General features: G+C 55.6%; 1 protein-coding gene across 2 annotated transcripts in view; it reads right to left on the bottom strand.

Annotated features, from left to right (window-relative positions):
• SPIRE2 (spire type actin nucleation factor 2) overlaps positions 1-19,152 on the bottom strand; it is a 42,480-nt gene extending 23,328 nt beyond the window's left edge. For both annotated transcript variants that reach the window (XM_025370698.1, XM_025370699.1), the window contains exons 1-2: positions 18,840-19,152; positions 2,886-2,929 (exon numbers count right to left, since the gene is read on the bottom strand). In XM_025370698.1, the coding sequence (XP_025226483.1) occupies positions 2,886-2,929; positions 18,840-19,083 (288 nt within the window). In that variant the 5' untranslated portion in view covers positions 19,084-19,152. The remainder of the gene's footprint in view (positions 1-2,885; positions 2,930-18,839) is intronic.
• Between the last annotated feature and the right edge of the window lie 3,159 nt (positions 19,153-22,311).

Here is a 22,311-nt window from a genome sequence, read left to right as displayed (position 1 = left end):
GAAGCCGACTGGCAACAGCCTCTGTTAACACAAATTCCCAGCAGTTCTTTTCTGGGCCCCAGAGGGAAGGGCAAGGAAGGACAGCGTGGCAGGAAGTGCGTTTCCCACCCGCTCCGGGTGGGGCTGGCCTCAGCTCCTGCTGTCCCTGGTCATGTGGCTCCGATTCTGCCTCGTGGCACAGGACAGACAGAGGGAGGAAGCAGCAGAGCCCCCGACGCCACCCTGTGCAGAGCAGCACCCAGCCCCTCTGGGCCACTCCCTGCTTTTCCTGACCACATCGGGGGAAGGGTTAACTCCAGAGCGGCACCCAGCCCCTCTGGGCCACTCCCTGCTTTTCCTGACCACATTGGCAAAAGGGTTAACTTCAACCCGAGCCTCTTATCTGAAGGCTGCGTCCATAAAAGCTCTTCTGTGCCCAGGTCACTGGAAACTTTCTCTGAAAAGCAAAAAGCTTGCTTTCCCGTAAGGAAAATTCTGGGCGGGCAGCCAGTCTCAGGGCCTTTCACCTCCACTCGCCCACAGCAGGTGCAGGCCTGGGGCAGCCAGTGGGCAGCACTGCTAGCCCAGGACGCCTGCCCAGTAACTGAGGGGCTGTGTGGTCATTTCATGGAATCCAGGAGCGAGACGTTAAGGAGCTCCTCTGCCCTCTTCCTGGGGACAGGGCGATCAAGTTCATGTGTGCGCCTCTGAGACAGACAATCTAGGCTGCATCTCCGCCTACCAAGCTCTCTCATACCAAACGTTTAAGAGGTGCCACGGCAGACCCCCTTTGGAACGTCTTCCAGGCGGTAGGCAGCAGCTGCACCTCTGTTTGGAGACTCAGGACAGCAGGGCCAGCCCTGCCCCGCAGCCCTGGAGTCCTGGACTTCGGAAAGGTAAACCGTCCCGCGTATTATGCAACAGTGAGACAAATGACGAACAACCAGACACAGCCACCCAGACGGGCCCCCACTCACGTCCCAGGAAACTGCGTGTAGCACAACGCCATCTCCACAGAGCTACCAAGCAACCCTGAACGGGATGCTGTCTAAACATCAGCGCCCCGAGCTTCTCCACGGTGGAAGGCGTCTTATCACTGAATTGTCAAGCATTGCAGGTGGTGACATAGACTTTGGTTTTATTATTATTTTTTAAATGATCAACAGCAGAACATATAGCCTCTTCTGGTCTGTGTCACACCCACGCTGGGTATACTACTGTGTTTAATAATATATAAATAGGTCTTGCAATAAACCTGTTTTCTTTTTTTTTTTTTAAAAAATTATTCTCCCTTGGGTATGAAAAACTTTTTTAAAAAAGAAGATACTTGGTTTTTGTTTCTTTTTTTTTTTTTTTTTTGAGGCGGAGTCTAGCTCTGCCGCCCAGGCTGGAGTGCAGTGGCCGGATCTCAGCTCACTGCAAGCTCCGCCTCCTGGGTTCACGCCATTCTCCTGCCTCAGCCTCCCGAGCAGCTGGGACTACAGGCGCCGCCACCTCGCCCGGCTAGTTTTCTGTCTTTTTTAGTAGAGACGGGGTTTCACCGTGTCAGCCAGGATGGTCTCGATCTCCTGACCTCGTGATCCGCCCGTCTCGGCCTCCCAAAGTGCTGGGATTACAGGCTTGAGCCACCGCACCTGGCCTAAAAAAGAAGATACTTGGGAGGCTGAGGCAGAAGAATCGCTTGAACCTGGGAGGTGGAGGTTGCAGTGAGCCAAGATCACACCACTGGACTCCTCCCTGGGCAACAAGAGTATAGGTCTTAAAAAAACAAAAGGCCGGGCGCGGTGGCTCAAGCCTGTAATCCCAGCACTTTGAGAGGCCAAGGTGGGCGAATCACGAGGTCAGGAGTTTGAGACCATCCTGGCCAACATGGTGAAACCCCATTTCTACTAAAAATACAAAAATTAGCCGGGCATGGTGATGGGTGCCTGTAGTCCCAGCTACTTGGGAAGCTGAGGCAGGAGAATTGCTTGAACCTGGGAGGCGGAGGTTGCAGCGAGCTGAGATTGCGCCACAGCACTCCAGGCTGGTGACGGAGAAAGACTCTGTCTCAAAAAAAAAAAAAAAAAAAAACCCACAAAAATTAGCTGGGCATGGTGGTGGGCGCCTGTAATCTCGGCTACTTGGGAGGCTGAGGCTGGAGAATTGCTTGAACCTGGGAGGCAGAGGTTGTAGTGAGCCGAGATCACGCCACAGCACTCCAGCCTGGGTGACAGAGGGAGACTCCGTTTCCAGAAAAAAAGAAGAGGCCAGGCACAGTGGCTCATGCCTATAATCCCAGCACTTTGGAAGGCCAAGGTGGGAGGATGGCTTGAGCCCAGGAGTTTGAGACCAGTCTGGGCAACACAGTGACACTTCAGCTCATTAAAAAATAAAATAAAATGAACAAAAGTAAAAAAACAAACAAAACCAAAAAGGCAGTAGAAAGATAAAACATGAAGGTGCAGATGTGACTTCAGGGCAGGTGAGTGGGAGAGGAAGGCACTGCCGTGCTGAGGTCTGAGTTTTGGTCGGGTGGGGTTTCTGCGCACTGGGCATCAGGCTGATTTTTTCCTGTTTGCACCTGAAGTCCTCACCCTGACTCTGGCTCTGTGTCTGGGAGGCCGGCCCTGTAGACATCACCTGGGGTCCTCATCTGTCCAGCTATGGAAAGAGGCAATACCACTGCCTCTTCTCCCAGCCAGAAGCACCCACGGGGGCCCTCCCCACCCTGGTGGTCTCCTCCCCGTCTGCTTTCTGTGAGCAGAGTTTCATCGAGTCCCTGCAATTAAGCCTGTTGGGTATTTTATCTGTACCCTGCCTCGCTGAAACAACTGTATAACTATGTACGCTTTATAATTTACATTTTAAGATGCAGGTATGTTTTAATACACATCAAGTAATATTTAGAATTTTTTAAAAAGTACCTGGGCTTCCGAGCTGGCTAGTGGCACCACCATGGTTGCGGGTTCTGTAAGAGAAGTGGGAGTTAAGGTATTTGTCAGCATCTCCAGGACCCCGATAAACATAGCTGTCCACCCACCTCCCCTCAGGAACACACGCCACATCCCCAGTCTCTGCCAGAAAACCAGAAAGCTCACAGCAGGCCCAGCCACTCAGTCATCTGGACACGCACCTATGAGGCCCAGCTCAAGCTGGCTCTAAGCAGGACACCCAGGTATGGGGGCCAGGAGAGCAAGGCAGCCCCTGCCCACAGAAGGAGGATGGTCAGCTGGTGGACAGACCCCCAGTGCCCCACGCAGCAGCCCCGCTCCATGGTGACCACTCAGAGGGGGGTCAGGGCTAGAGAGAAGCTAATGGGTCCCAGTCTGTCCCGGGCAAAGGAGGAGGCTGCCCCTAGGGAAACTTGGCTGCGAGCAAGAGTGGAGGAGGAGGAGACCAGATGTGGTGGCTCACACCTATAATCCCAGCACTTTGAGAGGCTGAGGTGGGAGAACTGCTGGCAGCCAGGAGTTCAAAACCAGCCTGGACAACACAGTAAGACCCTGTGGCTATAAAACATTTTAAAATTACTTTGGGAAGGCCAGGCACAATGGCTCACTCCTGTAATCCCAGCACTTTGGGAGGCCGAGGTGGGTGGATCACAAGGTCAGGAGATCGGGACCATCCTGTCTAACACGGTGAAACCCCGTTTCTTTTTTTTTTTTTTTTTTTTTTTTGAGACGGAGTCTCGCTCTGTCGCCCAGGCTGGAGTGCAGTGGCCGGATCTCAGCTCACTGCAAGCTCCGCCTCCCGGGTTCACGCCATTCTCCGGCCTCAGCCTCCCGAGTAGCTGGGACTACAGGCGCCCGCCACCTCGCCCGGCTAGTTTTTTGTATTTCTTAATAGAGACGGGGTTTCACCGTGTTAGCCAGGATGGTCTCGATCTCCTGACCTCGTGATCCGCCCGTCTCGGCCTCCCAAAGTGCTGGGATTACAGGCTTGAGCCACCGCGCCCGGCCACCCCGTTTCTAAAAATACAAAAAAAAGGCCGGGCGCGGTGACTCACGCCTGTGATCCCAGCACTTTGGGAGGCCAAGGTGGGCGGATCATGAGGTCCCGAGATTGAGACCAGCCTGGCCAACATGGCGAAACCCCGTCTCTACTAAAAATATAAAAATTAGCTGGGCACGGTGGCAGGCACCTGTAATCGCAGCTGCTTGGGAGGCTGAGGCAGGAGAATTGCTTGAACCTGGGAGGCGGAGGTTGCAGTGAGCCGAGATCGTGCCACAGCACTCCAGCCTGGTGACAGAGCGAGACTCCGTCTCAAAAAAAAAAAAAAAGATGGCAGCAAGGCAGCAGCTGCATCCACTGGGGCACGTCTTCAGGAAAGATCCCGTGTCTGAAAGGACACACCACCTGCCTGGACGGAGGTTGTGCACCCCCGAAATCACAGCAGTCAGACGAGAGGCCCCGGCTCAGAGGCAGTGACTTTGCAGAGCGGGTGAGTCAGCATCTGACCGAGACCCTGATTTGGGGATTTCTGAGAACCAAGTCCGAGTGGAAACACAGGAAATGCAGGTGGAGGCCGGAATCTCACGTATTCTGTTTATTAAACCTGGCCCTGAGGGAGGCCGGGGAGCGAACCTGCCTTTTGCAGGTGCCTACTTACAACTCCCATTTCACAGATGAGGAAACAGAGGTCCGGAGGATGAGTCTGTCTGCTCCAAGGTATCAAGGCTGATGAGTGCCAGGAGTGGGGCCAGGCTGTGGGACCCCAGGGTCTGTGCTCCCCAACCCTCCTCCCCCGGGGTTCCCAAGACACTGTGCTGGGTGAAATTTGAAAAAAAAATCCACCCACTTCTGTAGCTTTCCTTGAACTGGGCATGCGGGTGGAACTGTGCTAGAACAAGAGCTCCAGCTGCCTGAAATTCTTTCTGGAATGAGGTAAGATATGTATGTGTATGTATATATAAGCCACGGAATTGTCTGCTCAGTGGACCTGCTAACTCTGCAAATATTTTCAAAATGCCACCAAGAACCAGGAAGATTGCCAAAGATACAGGGAGTCTGATCCATTGAAATGATGGAAAGCAATCCGCCCCCAGCATCAGTGGAGTTAATAAAACAACGACTGTAATCCCAGCACTTTGGGAGGCCGAGGCGGGTGGATCACAAGGTCAGGAGATCGAGACTATCCTGGCTAACATGGTGAAACCCCGTCTCTACTAAAAATACAAAAAACTAGCCGGGCGCGGTAGCGGGCGCCTGTAGTCCCAGCTACTTGGGAGGCTGAGGCGGGAGAATGGCGTGAACCCGGGGGGACGGAGCTTGCAGTGAGCCGAGATCGCGCCACTGCACTACAGCCTGGGAGACACAGTGAGACTCCGTCTCAAAAAAAAATAAAATAAAATAAAACAACGAGCAGCCCACAGTGGGGGGGTATGTCCCCAGGGCCTGGGCAGTCCTGGCCCCAAGCTGGGCTTTCAGCAAGTTTGCAGCTGTGATTGGGCCGAGGCAATGGGAAGGTGGAAGACACTGGACCCAAACAAAGGTGCTCCCTGGAAGAGACCAGGGCCCTGGGCTACTCGTGTAGGGAAGGGCTGACTGGTGGCCAGCTGGCCCTTCAGTGCCCTTCACAGACTAAGCCCATGTCAGGCGAGGTCCTCAGTGCATGGGGAGCTTCTGGTTGGAATAATTCAATGTTTGAGCCCCTGGTTCAAATATTCCATATGTTAATAAAAAAGTTGTACCAAAATTAAATGTTCATGACTGGGCATGGTGGCTCATGCCTGTAATTCCAGCCACTCGGGAGGCTGAGACAGAAGAATTGCTTGAACCCAGGAGGTGGAGGTTGCAGTGAGCTGAGATGGTGCCACTGCACTCCAGCCTGGGTGACAGAGTGAGACTCCATCGCAAAAAAAAAAAAGAAAAAAAAATTATATGTTCATGAATCTAATTGTATTTAAGCTGCAAAGACTTGGGGTGTCTCTGGTTCTGAGATGAGAGATTATCTGGGGGAGACTTGGGGGCTGAGAGAGGCCTTGCAGTCAGAGCCCTAGCCTAGGACTCTGCTCAGATGTTATAAAACTAGGTGTTAAAAAATTATTTACCGTGGGGCGCGGTGGCTCACGCCTGTCATCCCAGCACTTTGGGAAGTCCAGGCAGGTGGATCACCTGAGGTCAGGAGTTGGAGACCAGCCTGACCAACATGGAGAAACCCCGTCTCTACTAAAAATACAAAATTAGCCAGGCGTAGTGGCACATGCCTGTAGTCCCAGCTACTTGGGAGGCTGAGGCAGGAGAACTGCTTGATCCCGAGAGGTGGAGGTTGCAGTGAGCCGAGATCATGCCATTGCACTCTAACCTGGGTAACAAGAGCAAAACTCAGTCTCAAAAAAAAAAAAAAAAAAATTATTTACTGTGGCCTCAATCTGCACAGCCATCCCACAAGGGTTGGTGCCATGATTCTGTTACAGATGAGGAAACCAAGGCTCAGGCAGGTTGAGAAACTTACCCAAGACCACACCCCTAATAAATGGGGCAGCCGGGCCACGAAGCACGGCCAGACCACAGCAAGCAACACAGCCGAACACTCAGATGTAAGTGCACATAGAGCTACCACAACCACGTCACCAATGTGGCCACAACCACGTCACCAATGTGGCCACATAGGATTATACAAACCATCTTTTGCTTATTTAAAAAATTATCTCCAGAGGCGAGCAGACGGAGGCAGTGAGGACTCCCGAGTTCTCATTGAGTCTGTTAGTGCCACGCTGAGGTGGGAGCCAGAACCAGGACACCTGGTTTCTATCCACCTCTAGGAGCTGAGAGCCTGTTTCTTTCTCCCGGCAGGGAAGCACAGCCTCAGTGAGAGAAGAAAAGCCACTTGCGTTTCTTTTTCCTTTTTTTTTCAGACGGAGTCTCGCTCTGTAGCCCAGGCTGGAGTGCAGTGGCCGGATCTCAGCTCACTGCAAGCTCCGCCTCCCGGGTTTACGCCATTCTCCTGCCTCAGCCTCCTGAGTAGCTGGGACTACAGGCGCCCGCCACCACGCCCGGCTAATTTTTTTTGTATTTTTAGTAGAGACGGGGTTTCACCGTGTTAGCCAGGATGGTCTCGATCTCCTGACCTCGTGATCCACCCGTCTCGGCCTCCCAAAGTGCCAGGATTACAGGCTTGAGCCACCATGCCCGGCCTTCCTTTTTTTTTTTTTTTTTTGGAAACAAGGTGTTGCTCTGTCACCCAGGCTGGAGTGCAGTGGCATAATCATGGCTCATTGCAGCCTTGATTTCCTGGGCTCAAGCGATCCTCCCACCTCAGCCTCCCAAAGTGCTGGGATTACAGGTGTGAGCTACTGCACCTGACTCAGGTTTCTTTTGTATAAAACAACAAATGAGTGGAACAAAGATGCTAGGGAGTCTGAAACAACCTGTGTGTGCTTGTGAAAGACGACAGGTTTCATTCGGAAGGGAGATGTCTGTGGGACATTTGCTGCCTGGAGATGCCCCAGCAGTTTTGAGAGGAAGGTCCTCCCACACTGCAGGCAGGTGGGTAGTGGACAGAGGTTACCGGGCAGCCTCAGCCTCCATCTGCCTGGGGGCACCAGCCCAGCCCGGCAAGGAGCTTGGTGGGAATGAGGCACAAAGGAGGAGGTCGGATCCTGACCAACCTGTGGCTACTGGCGCTGGCTGTCTTGCCCCTGTGACCTCACTTCCTCACCTGCAGGACAGAGGCAACTCCTACTCAATCTCACGCATGACGTTACCTCGAATAACAAGTCAGGTGGCAGACACAACACACAACACAGGCACGATCCTCAGTGACGAGCAGTGAGGCCACCAGGGCCCCTGGCTCGGCCCAAGGGTGACCTGCCCTTGACTCTCTTAGGCTTGGAGTCAGGACAGGGATGGCTCTGGGGCAGCCCATGCTCTCGGCATGGGAAGGGGTACAACTCCCCTTTTCACCCCACCCCCAGAGGAAGACCTCACACATCTTGAGGCGGCCACAGCATTTGGTTCCACCGGGCCCACCCCTACGCATGACCCCCAGGGGGTTTAAATGCTGACAGTGAGTGAAGTCCATTTCTGATCTCTCCGGCCTCGAGGGGTTTCCCGCCTTCCCAGGTCTCAGGCTGAGTGCTCTCAGAAGCACCAGGGCCAGGGCAGACCGGGGGAGGCAGCACACCCATTCCTGGCAGACACAGGAACTGGCAACAGTCCAAAGCAGGCACCCTGCGGCAACTTTCCCATCACGCGTCCCCAGCCCCCACTGCCAACACTCGTGGAAGGCACAGGCACCCGGCCACACACCCACGGCACCCCTCCCAACAGTTTAACACTCGAAACACAGACGTGTCCACCTGAGACACAGGGAGACGCCCACACGGGGACACCGGGCAGCCGTGAAAGAGAAGGAGAGCCCTTTGTGCGGAGAAAACCCAAGGCCCGCACTGAGGGAAAGAGAGGGCGGCCCCTGAGCTCGGGAGGAGACAGAGCCGTCTGCCTGCGCACAGACAAAAGACGCTCCTTGCACTGCTGGGACGCTCTCCGGTTGCACTCAGCACCTCGATTTGGAGCATGTAGGTGTGCTAGTGTCAAGAAATCAAGGTATGAGAGTGAGCAGGCCCGCAGCACCCACGTCAGTCTGAGAATTCAGGGTGGGGGCCTGGCGGTCCAGAGCAAACACGGACCTGCTGTCAAACAGCCTGTGTGGCTCACGGTGCTTCCCTGGTTCCCGCTGATGAAACAGAGACATCACCTACCATAAAAGTTACTGTAGGCCGGGCGCGGTGGCTCACGCCTGTCATCCCAGCACTTTGGGAGGCTGAGGCGGGCAGATCATGAGGTCAGGAGATTGAGACCAGCCTGGCCAACACGGTGAAACCCCGCCTCCACTAAAAATATAAAAATTAGCTGGGTTGGTGGTGCATGTCTGTAATCCCAGCTACTCAGGAGGCTGAGGCAGGAGAATTGCTTGAACCCAGGAGGTGGAGGTTGTGCTTAGCTGAGATTGCACCAGTGAACTCTAGCCTGGGCAACATGGCAAGACCCTGTCTCTATTAAAAATACAAAAAAAGGCCGGACGCAGTGGCTCATACCTGTAATCCCAGCACTTTGGGAGGCTGAGGCGGGCAGATCACGAGGTCAGGAGATCGAGACCATCCTGGCTAACGTGGTGAAACCCCATCTCTACTAAAAATACAAAAATTAGCCAGGCGAGGTGGCGGGTGCCTGTAGTCCCAGCTACTCGGGAGGCTGAGGCAGGAGAATGGCGGGAACCTGGGAGGTGGAGTTTGCAGTGAGCTGAGATGGCGCCACTGCACTCCAGCCTGGGCGACAGAGCAAGACTCTGTCTCAAAAAAAAAAAAAAAAAAAAATAGCTGAGCGTGGTAGCGTGCGCCTGTGGTCCCAGCCACTCTGGAGGCTGAGGTGGGAGGATTGCTTGACCCCCGGAGGCGGAGACTGCAGTGAGCCAAGGCACTCCAGCCTCGGCGACAGAGCAAGACTTGTCTCAAAAAAAAAAAAAAAAAGGAAAACAGAAAAAGAAGCCGCTGAGAGAAGGCAAATGGAAGCCCAGAGGGAGAAACGCCCTCACGAAACCAGGGGGTGTTTGTTTAGCAAACAGAGCGTGCTCTTTGGGTCCGCGGGACCCATGTGCTTCCTCTTGTGTTTCACTTCCACCAGTGCCCATCTCAGAGGCAGTGGCTGATCCCTGGGCTGAGACCGACCCACTCCTTCCTTAAACTCACACAGCCCCGACACAGGGCGTCCTCCCACTGAAACAAGAACCCGGGACGCCTGGCATCGGTGTGTGTGGAGACCCAAGTCGGGCAGATGTGTCTCGGCCAAAGAACTGCCCTCAGCAGTGCCCCACACCCCCAGCTTCTCCGCTCCTGCAGGGATCCCGACCCAGCCCCTGCCTGGCGTGTCTCGAGGTGAGCCCCAAGGGGACCCCACTGCTGGTCACAGCAGAAAGCCAGCAGCTGAGAGGTGACAGCATCAGATTCTACCTGAGAAGGTGCCCTCTCTCCCGGCTAATAAGCACCCCTCACACAGGCCTCACGATGCGGCCATGCCATTAATCCCAGTCCAAGAGGTCCAGAGACTCGGGTGAGGAACTGGCCCAAGGCCACCCAGCGGAGTCTGACCCTGGGCTTAGCCTTGGCTCCAGGGCTGACACGGAGACCTCAACTCTTCCCCTCACCACCAACCGAGTCCCCTGAGGGTGGAGTGCCTCACCCCTGCAGCAGCAGACCAGGGAATTTGCTACAGGTGCGGATTTTCTGGCTGACCTGGGAAGGTCAGATTCAGATGTTCCGGGGCAGGACTGGGATCTGGATTTAACAGGCCCGATAAGGGAGCCTCGAGTCCCGCTCGAGGGAGAAGACCTGCAGAATTCCGGAACCCACACGACGGGCCGGGCCTGGGCAGCTTTGGAAACACAGATTCCTGGGGCCTGCAAAGACTTACAGAGCTGGAATCTGGGGTGCGGGAATTTCTTTTTTTTTTTTTTTTTTTTAAGCTGGAGTTTCACTCTTGTTACCCAGGCTGGAGTACAATGGCGCGATCTCAGCTCACCACAACCTCCACCTCCTGAGTTCAAGTGATTCTCCTGCCTCAGCCTCCTGAGTAGCTGCGATTACAGGCATGTGCCACCACGCCCAGCTAATTCTGCATTCTTTTTTTTTTTTTTTTTAGTAGAGACAGGGTTTCTCCATGTTGGTCAGGCTGGTCTCAAACTCCCAACCTCAGGTGATCCGCCTGCCTCGGCCTCCCAAAGTGCTGGGATGACAGGCGTGAGGCACCGTGCCTGGCCAGGGGAATTTTTTTTTTTTTTTTTTTTTTGAGACGGAGTCTCGCTGTGCTCCCAGGCTGGAGTGCAGTGGCGCGATCTCGGCTCACTGCAAGCTCCGCCCCCCGGGTTCACGCCATTCTCCCGCCTCAGCCTCCCAAGTAGCTGGGACTACAGGCGCCCGCTACCGCGCCCGGCTAGTTTTTTGTATTTTTAGTAGAGACGGGGTTTCACCATGTTAGCCAGGATAGTCTCGATCTCCTGACCTTGTGATCCACCCGCCTCGGCCTCCCAAAGTGCTGGGATGACAGGCATGAGCCACCGCGCCCGGCCCCGGGGATATTTTTAACAGCTCTCCAGGTGTGGCGAGGCCTTCACAGAAGAGGTCGTGTGGTTCTGGGTGAATGTACATTCCGGATTCTTGCATTTCACTGTATGTAAATTTCACCTCAAAAGAAAACAACTATAAACAAATGTTGGCGTCTGCTTAATCCCACACGGGCTGAAGTATTTAGGGGAATTGTCCTACTGTCCACAACTTCCCTGAAATGCATTAAAATGAGATGGAACGGAGGATGGAGGGAGACACAAGGCAATACGTGGAGACACTGGAGGAGGAATCTGGAAGTGGGTAGTGGGCATTCCCTGAGATTCTCAACCCCCAGCCTGCCGCAATCAGCAGAATCATGGGCCCTAGAGCTGTCTGTGTTCTAACCTCAGAACCTGTGAGCGTGTACTGAGAGGCGCTGAAGGCGGCAGGTGAGGGTCCAGGTGCTGACCCCTGACAAGGTAGATCATCCTGGGTTCCCAACCCGTTAAACTGTAAGAGAATAACCGATGTTTGTTTTGTTTTGTTTTTGAAATGGAGTCTCACTGTGTCGCGCAGGCTGGAGTGCAATGGCGCAACTTCGACTCACTACAACCTCTGCCTCCCAGGTTCAAGTGATTCTCCTGCCTCAGCCTCCTAAATAGCTGGGACTACAGGCGCCCACCACCAAGCTCAGCAAATTTTTGTATTTTTAGTAGAGACGGGGTTTCACTATGTTGGCCAGGCTGGTCTCGAACTCCTGACCTCAGGTGATCCACCTGCATCAGCCTCCCAAAGTGCTGGGATTACAGGTGTGAGCTACTGTGCCCGGCCCATACACTCCTTTTATTTATTTTTTATTTATTTTTTTTTTTTTTGAGACGGAGTCTCGCTCTGTCGCCCAGACTGGAGTGCAGTGGCCGGATCTCAGCTCACTGCAAGTTCCGCCTCCTGGGTTCACGCCATTCTTCCGCCTCAGCCTCCCGAGTAGCTGGGACCACAGGCGCCCGCCACCTCGCCCGGCTAATTTTTTGTATTTTTTAGTAGAGACGGGGTTTCACCGTGTTCGCCAGCATGGTCTCGGCCTCCCAAAGTGCTGGGATTACAGGGTTGAGCCACCGCGCCCGGCCCCATACACTCCTTTTAAACTATTCCCACGTACTCCTCCTGCTCCTCAGTCCCGGAGAGACACACGTGCTGGAATGAAAGGGTCTTTGGAATGAGGGGAGAGAAGCCAGGCGAGGCTGGGCCCTTCCTCCAGGTGTCCTGGACTTCCCTGGGCACGAGCTGATTTGCCTAATTACCAGGTGTGTTTCCAGCCCGCCTTCCTCCTAAGTGGGGCCTCAACCTTATCTGGAGTCCCAACGCCCTCTGAGGAGTCAGAGTGAATGATGAGGGCTGAAACCTTCCTGTGCTGAGACCCACTGGTATGTTTGCTTAAACAGGCCGCATCCCAGGACCAGACCAACCAGTCCCTACAGGCTGTGGGAGCCGGCTCTCACCAGCACTCCAATACCTCTGTTGCTGAATTAGAAAAACAGCAGATTCTTTCCTATCTGGGGCAGAGAAACTATTCTCTGTGGACATCAGGCTGGTGGTGACTCGGTGTAGGAGGGCCTGGAAGGTGGCAGTGAGGACGGGGCCGCGACCCCACCTTTAATCGAATCTCAACAGTAGCACGGGGATCCCAAGCCTTTGCCTGAAAGCACAAGGCAGAACTTGCAACAACTGCCCAAGCCAGGACTCAGCGAACAGTCACTGGGCTGTGCTCATTGGGGTCGCCTACCACAGCCAGCCGCGAGCACAGGCAGCTTCGCAGACGTCCCCATAAAGAAAACACGTTTGCTGCAGGACGGCCTTCCTGTGAGGTAATCCTTGCTCAGAGGTGAGACTAAATCGGGAATGCCATCTACAAACAAACCCAGCTCACACAGAGACACACCCAGCTCAGGCCCACACCCACACACAGCGGCCAGCCTCCTTCCCGCTTTCTACATGGAGGGGCTCCGCGACGGAGGTCATTTTACATCACCAACAACGCGCACGGAGGAGTGCCCAGCCCCCACCAGGTGCACTTTGCAGAACCCCTCCCTGAGAATCCAGTCAGGATTCGCAGCCTGGACCCACATGTGCTGCTCCCTGCGGCGGGTCCAGCCAGCTCAGAGGTGCAGGATCCTGGACCCACATGTGCTGCTCCCCGCGGCGGGTCCGGCGAGCGCAGAGGTGCAGGGTCCCTTGCTGCCACCCCCACTGGCCAGTGCTCCTGGAGCTGGGCGTGCCCCAGGGCTGCACAGACGCTAACACCACCGCTGCGGCTCCTCCCTCCCATTTCACAGAGAAGGAAACTGAGGTACAAAAGCAAACCTTCTCAAGCCCAGCAGGCCGTGGAGGCCTGAGCTGAGCCTGCCCCTGATACCGCCTGGGTGGATGATTTCCCTTTGTGGACTTCAGTTTTCTCATTTGTAAAATGGGAATCAAAACAGTGCCTTTGGCTGGGCGCGGAGGCTCATGCCTGTAATCCCAGCACTTTGGGAGGCTGAGGTGGGCAGATTACCTGAGGTCAGAAGTTTGAGACCAGCCTGGCCAACATGGTGAAACCTCATCTCTACTAAAAATACAAAAGTTAGCCGGGCGTGGTGGCGGGTGTCTGCAATCCCAGCTACTCGGGGGGCTAAGGCAGGAGAATCACTTGAACCCGGGGAGGTGGAAGTTGCAGTGAGCTGAGATCGCACCACTGCACTCTAGCCCAGGTGACAGAGTGAAACTCCGTCTCAGAAAAAAAAAAAAAAAAAAAATTAGCTGGGTTTGGTGGCGGGTACCTGTAATCCCAGCTACTTGGGAGGCTGAGGCAGGAGAATCGCTTGACCTCAGGAGGCTGAGGTTGCAGTGAGGCGAGATCATGCCACTATACTCCAGCCTGGGCAACAAGAGCGAACCTCCGTCTCAGAAAACAACAACAACAAACTGTGTCCTTTGTCAGAGGAGCAAACGAGAGAACGGAAGGGCACTGCTCGACCCGGCCCTGCAGACGCCCTGGGTGCTGAAACATCGTTCCCTCCTGTCAGGGGTACCTGGCCTCATCTCCACACCATGTCTTGACTGAGTGCCCCTCCCAGAGTGCAAGAGAAGCAGAGCCTGAACTCCAAGGGTGCCCGGGGACCGTAAGGGCAGGTGATGCCCCTCAGCTCCGGTGAGGAGTCAGGAAGCTGCTGACAGAAGCCACCTGGTTTGAGGAGCGCATCCCAACCACAAGTGTCCTGGCTTCCAGGGGAGAGTCAGGAGGAGGAAAATGTTATCTCCTCTGGAAGCAGAATTTCATCTTTCCAGTCAGTTCTTGCTTTTCTCCAGCACAACTGCAGACACCATCTCCAGAAAACAACGAAATGCTCACATGCACACGTTTGCAGGGTGCGGACAGTCCTGGCCACTGAGGAGGCCCAGCCAGCCCAGATCCAGCGGCAGAACGGGCACGCTGGCTGCGGGCTGGAGGCCACGGTGTTCCTCGGCAAAGGTGGACTCCAGCACAGACACACAAAGGGGCTTCCGTGGGTGACAAGGCTGCCCCTTCATACAGGCAGTAACCACGGGGTGCTTCCTGGGCCCAGAGCCCCTCTCTCGCCTCACCCGGGCATGCACTGCCACCACTCTGCCTTGAGAAGGAGACAAGAAGCCGGGGCCTGCTCATCAGTGCAGCGCAGGAGGGCGAGGGAACCAGAGGAGAAAGAGCTTCGCACTCTGCAGAGCTTCAGACCCGGACGCGGTGCCCAGTGCTGCCTGGATTACTGTGGGTGTTTCTGTGTGGAACACAGGCTGAGAGATGAATGGGTTGGGAAGGCTCAGGGATCTGGGAGTGTGGCGGGGCTGTGAAACAGCAGAACCCCAGAGCCAGTGCCCGAGGGGTGCCTTAGGGGCAGATGGCCTCAGAGCTGGGCAGAAGGGGGAGGGGCAGGAGGAAGGGTAGGGGATACCTGGAGGACCAGCAATGTGGGGCATCCTGGCATAAAGAGTGGGGCCTGCCTGTGAAAAAGTTTAGCATCGGCCGGGCGCGGTGGCTCACGCCTGTAATCCCAGCACTTTGGGAGGCCAAGGCGGGCGGATCACAAGTTCAGGAGATCGAGACCATGGTGAAACCCCGTCTCTACTAAAAAAAATACAAAAAATGAGCCGGGCGCGGTGGCGGGCGCCTGTAGTTCCAGCTACTCGGGAGGCTGAGGCAGGAGAATGGCGTGAACCCAGGAGGCGGAGCTTGCAGTGAGCCAGGATCGCGCCACTGCACTCCAGCTTGGGCGACAGAGCGAGACTCCGTCTCAAAAAAAAAAAAAAAAAAGTTTAGCATCCAGGCGGGCATGGTGGCTCACATCTGTAATCCCAGCACTTTGGGAGGCCGAGGTGGGCAAATCATGAGGTCAGGAGATCGAGACCATCCTGGCTAACACGGTGAAACCCTGTCTCTACTAAAAATACAAAAAAATAGCTGGGCGTGGTGGCAGGTGCCTGTAGTCCCAGCTACTGGGGAGGCTGAGGCAGGAGAATGGCATGAACCTGGGACGCGGAGCTTGCACTGAGCCAAGATCGTACCACTGCACTCCGGCCTGGGCGACAGAGCAATACTCCATCTCAAAAAAAAAAAAAAAAAAAAGTTTAGCGTCCAAAGTTGACAAGAAAAAACATTCAAAAAATAGGGTCACATGTAAAGCAGCCAAGCAGGGTGAAGAGGGCAGGTGACAGAAGGAAGGGCCGTCTCACCCACCTCGCCACACGTAGACCACACAAACCCACATCAGCACCATGTCTGAGATGTATTTGAGAAACCAGCCAGCTGGGCACGGTGGCTCACACCTGTAATCCCAGCACTTTGGGAGGCCGAGGCGGGCAGATCAACTGAGGTCAGGAGTTCAAGACCAGCCTGGCCAACATGGTGAAACCCCATCTCTACTAAAAATACAAAAATTAGCCACGCACAGTGGCTGGTGCCTGTGATCCCAGCTACTTGGGAAGCTGAGGCACGAGAATCACTTGAATCCGGGAGGCAGAGGTTGCCGTGAACAGAGATCGCACCACTGCACTCCAGCCTGGGCGACAGAGGGAGAGTCAGTCTCAAAAAAAAAAAAAAAAAAAAGAGAAATTGGCTTTGCCTCAGGGAACAGCTCCCCACACAGCAGTGATGCCTGACAGAGTTTCCTGCCTCAATTTGTACGAAGTAACTCTCCATCATGAGGTTTTAATAATGGCCTGTTAAAGGCTGGGTATAGTGGCTCACGCCTGTAATCCCAGCATTTTGGGAGGCCGAGGAGGGTGGATCACCTGAGGTCAGGAGTTCGAGACCTGCCTGGACAACATGGTGAAACCTCATCTCTACCAAAAATACAAAAATTGCCAGGCGCGGTGGCTCACGCCTGTAATCCCAGCCTTTGGGAGGCCGAGGCGGGCGGATCACGAGGTCAGGAGATTGAGATCATCCTGGCTAACACCGTGAAACCCCGTCTCTACTAAAAATACAAAAAAATTAGCTGGGTGTGGTGGTGGGCACCTGTAGTCCCAGCTTCTCGGGAGGCTAAGGCAGGAGAATGGCGTGGACCCGGGAGGCAGAGGTTGCAGTGAGCTGAGATGGCGCCACTGCACTCCAGCCTGGGCTACAGAGCCAGACTCCGTCTCAAAATAAATAAATAAATAAATAAATAAGCCTCTTAAATTACCTTCACACGGTAACATATTTTCCATTCCCCCATTTAAACAAAAAGCTTCCAAGCAGTTATAAAGTCTTCAGAGTAAAGATTAGGAAGTCTCTTCTAGTCATTGTTTTTCTAATCTGAGCTTAAAAACGCAAAGTATTACTCCTTGTGTGCTAAGATATTATTATTCATCCTCCTAAATATGGTTTAGTTTGTTGTTTTTTTTTTCAAAGTTGTTTTACACACCTACTACCCATCTTCAGTTTGTGTGAGAGGGTGGGTATCGAAGGCCCAAGGTCACAGGTTGAGAAATTCAACTGGCGTAAAAAACTGAAACTAAAATGCCAACAAGTGAGATGCGGATGTTTTCCTGTTGGTATTTACAGGGAGAAATAAATACGCATCTTTTAATGTATTTACGTATCACTTAAGTCCCAGAGAAAGGCTGGGTTGGCCACCTTTGAGGAGACAGCTGGCCTGCCGTCTCAGCTGACTCAGAAGCCCCACAAAGATGGCAGAGAAACTTCAGGGTAATAGATTTTTCTTAAACCTTAAAGAGACAGCAAGTCATAAACCTCATTCACCTTTATGAGACAGGATTATGAACGGAAACCAAAGATAGTATCAAATAAAAAACGAACTGGACCACAGGCGGGTACCGCCCCCTAAGCTCAACACGGTGCCCTGCCTGAACTTTGAACCCCAGCCAGGAACTGCTGCCAGGGCTGTGATGACTGGGAAGGGGCCACACCACCCAGGGGATGGAGGTGGAGAGAATCAGATCACTGCTCTGAGGACGCCTTGTACAGCACTAACAGGAAGCAGGCGGCTGGGCTCCCGCACAGCTCAGGGACAAACGAGGAGCCCTGGATTCTAACCACTTACCACTGTGTGCCTCGGTTTCCCCATCTTTACAGTCAGAGGGTCAGACCAACCAGGCTGCCTACAGCCCCCTCCTGCTCTGCACTCATCTCCAGGGATGGGGTGAAGTCCAGGCACCCTCTCACAGAGGCTCTGTGAGCTTGCAGCCTCCTGGGCCCCGTGCACCTGCCGTCTCAGCCCATCCTCTGGGCGGCAGTGGGCACAGCCCTGAGGGGCGCCACACTGAATCCGAAGGCTGCCACTGTCTGAGTGCCCGCGCAAGCCTGCGCCTCGGGTTTCTCCAGAGGGAGGAACACTGTCAGGGCCTGCTCTTGCTGTCACCCGTGTGGGATACTGCAAATGGCAGGAGAGTGGAGGCACTGGGGGGGCTCCAGGATGAGCAGGACCTGGTGAAGGAACACGGAAGGGCCCTTGGGTGGGGCACAGCGGCCCCCACCCCACGTGGCTCTGTCGGTTGCTTCTGTTTGCCCTTGCCCTGGCCCTTCCTGGTCCTCCACAGAGGCCTCCTCATGCAAACCCACAGCTCAGGCCTGGAGAGTCCGGCAAACACACAGCCTGCCTCGACCCCACAGCACGGTACCAGCATTTGGGGTGATACCCCATGCTCCAAGCCAGCACTCCAGCTCTCCAGGGAAGAAATCACTTTTGGTTTTTTTTGTAAAGGGTAAATAATCACTTAAGCTCACCATTCTCACTAACTTCAAGTATCTTTCTAGGGCTTAATTGTTGGTTCTGGTTGATGGTTAAGAACAGAAACACCCAGCAGGCTGTCTCCCCAACTTTACACACCCCTTCCTCTCCCAGCTAAACCCAGGGATTTAGTGTCAGTTCAGACACCAAGAGAGGCACAGGCCCCACCTCCCACCCAGGAGAAAGTGCCCCAAGGGGACGCTTCTGTCTCCTTTCTCCCGAAGGCAGAGGAGGAGTCGCCCCAGCAAAGGCCCAGCTCCGTGCTCCCTGAGCCACCGGCCCAAGTCCCTCTCCCGGAGGAAGCCAGGCCACCGGGGAGCAGCCCGCCCCGCCCTGGGAGAGGCGTCAGATGGGGAGTCCGGGAGGGGAACGTCCAGGGCCGGGGAGGCAGAGGAAGGAGGGAGAGAAGGAGGGAGGAAAGAGGGAGGGAAGCAGGGAGGGAGAGGGGAGGGAGGGAGCTCCGGGTCCCGCAGAGAGGGGGTCCCCCGCTCCAGAAACGGTGGCAGCCCCTCCGCCGGGACAACCCCCGCCCCCGAGGGCGGGACGGACGCCCCAGAGCGCGGTCCCCGCCGCCTGGCCCCGCCCCCGGCCTCACCCGCGGCCTCGGGCTCCCGCGCCCCGACCGAGCCGTCCCCGCGCAGCAGGAGGTCCCCGGTATCCCGCAGGCGCCGGCCCGGCGAGCCCCGCAGCCCGCGGCAGCCCTGGAAGCACACGGCCCACGCCTGCTCCTCGTTGAGCGGCTGCTCGTAGGCCTTCAGCACCTCCTCCAGGGACAGCTCCCAGGGCTCCGGCCGCCCCGCGCCCGCCGCGTCGCCGCCGCAGCTGCCCGCCCGGGCCATGGCGGGGCCGTCATCGCCTCCCGCGCGCCGGGCCCGCGTCCATGCAGCCGCGCCTTCCGCCGCGCAGGGTCAGCCCGGCCGCCCCGCCCCGCGCGAGCGCCTCAGGTGGGGGGCGGGGCGGCGCCGGGGGCGGGGCGCGGAGGGCGCGGGGGAGGGGCCTGCAAGGGCGTGGAGGGGGAGGGGCGTGGGGGAGGGGATGCGTGGAGGGGGAGGGGCGTGGAGCGGAGGGGGAGGGGCGTGGGGGGGATGCGTGGAGGGGGAGGAGCGTGGAGCGGAGCGGGAGGGGCTCGGAGAGGGACGGACCCGGGGGGCTGGACGCGGGCAGGTGCGGAGGGGCTGGCGGCTCGGGGCTGGGGACGCGGGGGCGCGGGGCCGAGGCCGGGTGCTGGGCAGGACCGGGGCCAGGGGTGGGGGGCGCAGACATGGGCCGGGGCCCGCGCGCTCGGACACGCGGTGACACCCCCGGCGCTGCCCGGCAGACCCAGACGGCCGATGCCCTCGCAAGCCCAGGCCGGCGTCCAGCCGGGGACACTGCGGTGACCGCGGGGGCCTGGGAGGTTTGCCACTGGGAACGCGGGAGGGAGCCCGGAGGAGCTGAGCAGACAAAGCCCGCAGTGGCCTCCCCGAGCCCCGGGCAAGGTGACCTCCAGGGGTTGTCGCAGGGTGGCTGGGGTGAGGGCGACTCCCCGCATCCGGCCTTCAGGTATGAAGCCCTTAATAAATGCCTCTGCCTAGCAGGGAATGTGCCTGCAGTGACGTCTCCAGGGTGTCCGTGAAAAATAAACACGCATGGTTGGCCAGGGATGGCGTGCATCCCATTTGGGGCGTTTGTGTCTTCAGGCCGGGTCACTCCCGGAGACTGGGTGTTCCCTTGAGGGACGACAGCTCCGTTGGGGCTTATCCCAAGACCTCTTCAGCCATAGCTGTGTCAGATCTGAGTAACTGGGCAAGAAAATGCAGTTGGGGCATAACCGTTCCCAAGCCTGGGTGCTGACAGTACCACCAGGGCATGACATGCAGATTCCTGGGCTCCAGGGATGGAGATTCTGGTGCGGGTCCGAGGTGAAACTTGGGGCACTTGGAGTTCTAGACTCCACCTGGACAACTCCTGGTGACCACCCAGGAGTTCCAGACCCGCCTGGACAACATAGTGAGATCCCATCCCAAAAGAGAAGTTCTACAATGATTTTTTTTCTTTTTTTTTAGAGACTAGTTCTCACCCAGGCTGAAGTGCAATGGTACAATCGTAGCTCACTATAACCTCAAATTCCTGGGCTGAAGTGATCCTCCCACCTCAGCTTCCTGAGTAATGGGACTAAAGGCATGAACCACCAGGCCCAGCTGATTTTTTCTATTTCTTGTAGAGACAGGATCTCACCATGTTGTCCAGGCTGGTCTTGAATTCCTGGGCTCAAGCAGTCCAGTCCACCTTGGTCTCCAAAGTCCTGGAATTACAAAAATGAGCGACCGCGCCAGTCCAGCTGGACTTTTTTTATTCCTTTTTTTTTTTTTTGAGAAGGAGTTATGCTCTTGTTACCCCGGCTGGAGTGCAGTGGCGCGACCCTGGCTCACTGCAACCTCTGCCTCCCGGGTTCAAGCAATTCTCCTGCCTCAGCCTCCCAAGTAGCTGGAATTACAGGTGCCTGCCACCACACCCAGCTAATTTTTTTTTTTTTTTTTTTTGAGACGGAGTCTCGCTCTGTCTCCCAGGCTGGAGTACAGTCGCCTGATCTCGGCTCACTACAATCTCCGCCTCCCGGTTTCAAGCGATTCTCCTGCCTCAGCCTCCCGAGTAGCTGGGACTACAGGCGTCTGCCACCACTCTGGGCTAATTTTTGTATTTTTAGTAGAGACGAGGTTTCACCATATTGGCCAGGCTGGTCTCGAACTCCTGACCTTGTGATTCGCCCGCCTTGGCCTCCCAAAGTGCTGGGATTACAGGCTTGAGGCACCGCACCCGGCCTAATTTTTTGTATTTTTAGTAGAGACAGGGTTTCGACATGTTGGCCAGGCTGGTCTCAAAATCCTGACCTCAGGTGATCTGCCCACCTCGGCCTCCCAAAGTGCTGGGGTTACAGGTGTGAGCCACCACGCCCGGTCCAGCTGGACTTTTCATCTGTAAGCAGAAAAGAGTCTGATGATCACGAACTGTGCCTAAAGTTTTTATAGTCAACAGCGGGGCAACGTTCACGTCTTTCTTTGATTCCCCAAACTAAAACACAACCAAAAGTAACAGGAGTGGACCGGGCACGTGGCTCATGCCTGTAATTCCAGCACTTTGGGAGGCCGAGGCGACCCGATAGCTTGAACCCAGGAGTTTGAGACCAGCCTGGGCAACATCAGACCCTATTGCTACAAAACTTTAAAAACATTAGCCAGGTGTGGTGGTGTGTGCCGGTGGTCCCAGCTACTTGGGAGGGTAAGGCAGGAGGCCCACTTGAGCCTGGGAGGTCGAGGCTGCAGTGCGCTGTGATTGCACCATTGCACTCCAGCCTGGGTGACAGTGAGACCCCATCTCTAGTAAATAAATGCATAAAGACTAACAGAAGCACTGGGGTTTTGCAGAAGGAAAATTGGAGATGAGCGGGGTGGAGGTGGGGTGCCATGCCCTGAATACAGTGTGCCACAAACCTGGCACTCAAGCAGATCTCCCCTCCTGATCTGTCCCTGCTGCCCCCAGCATAGGTACCAACAAAGGATAAGTTAGGAATCTCAAGTTCTGCCTTAGAAGAGCGACAGCAGAAAACCTTCCATGAGCATCTTATTTACGCAGAAGCAGCAGTCTCTACATTCGTGGTAACGAAAGGCCCTGGCCCACACACTGCCAGGTGTGTGACGATGGGGAATTGTTCTCTGCTGACGTCTGAGGCTGATCCTTGGGCCCACACACAGGGTGGTTTCTCCCTTCAGAATGCATGGGAATAGAGACTTCCATTTGCAACACCCCACTGAGTAGCTCTCACCACTTCTTGCCAGAAGTCAAGTTGGGGGACATTGCTCTCACCACGACTGGCCCACCACCCCCAGAGCACTCTTTGGAGCTGCAGCCTTACCACTGCCACAGTGCAGCACTGGCTGGGGACGTCTGTGCAGAAGATGGTAATTAACCTAATGGGAAGCTGGCTGGGGCACAAGGGGACCTTCTCTCTTCCTCAAAGGGCCTCACGTGTCCCTTACCGACCACAAGGTTTTAGGATGTAATTTGTGAGCTCAGTCCTCCAGGCGCTG

Source organism: Theropithecus gelada, chromosome 20, assembly GCF_003255815.1.
Source record: "Theropithecus gelada isolate Dixy chromosome 20, Tgel_1.0, whole genome shotgun sequence".
Taxonomy (NCBI): Eukaryota; Metazoa; Chordata; class Mammalia; order Primates; family Cercopithecidae; genus Theropithecus; species Theropithecus gelada.
Note: the sequence above shows the minus strand (reverse complement) of the source record. Positions and strands in the feature narration are given on the sequence as shown.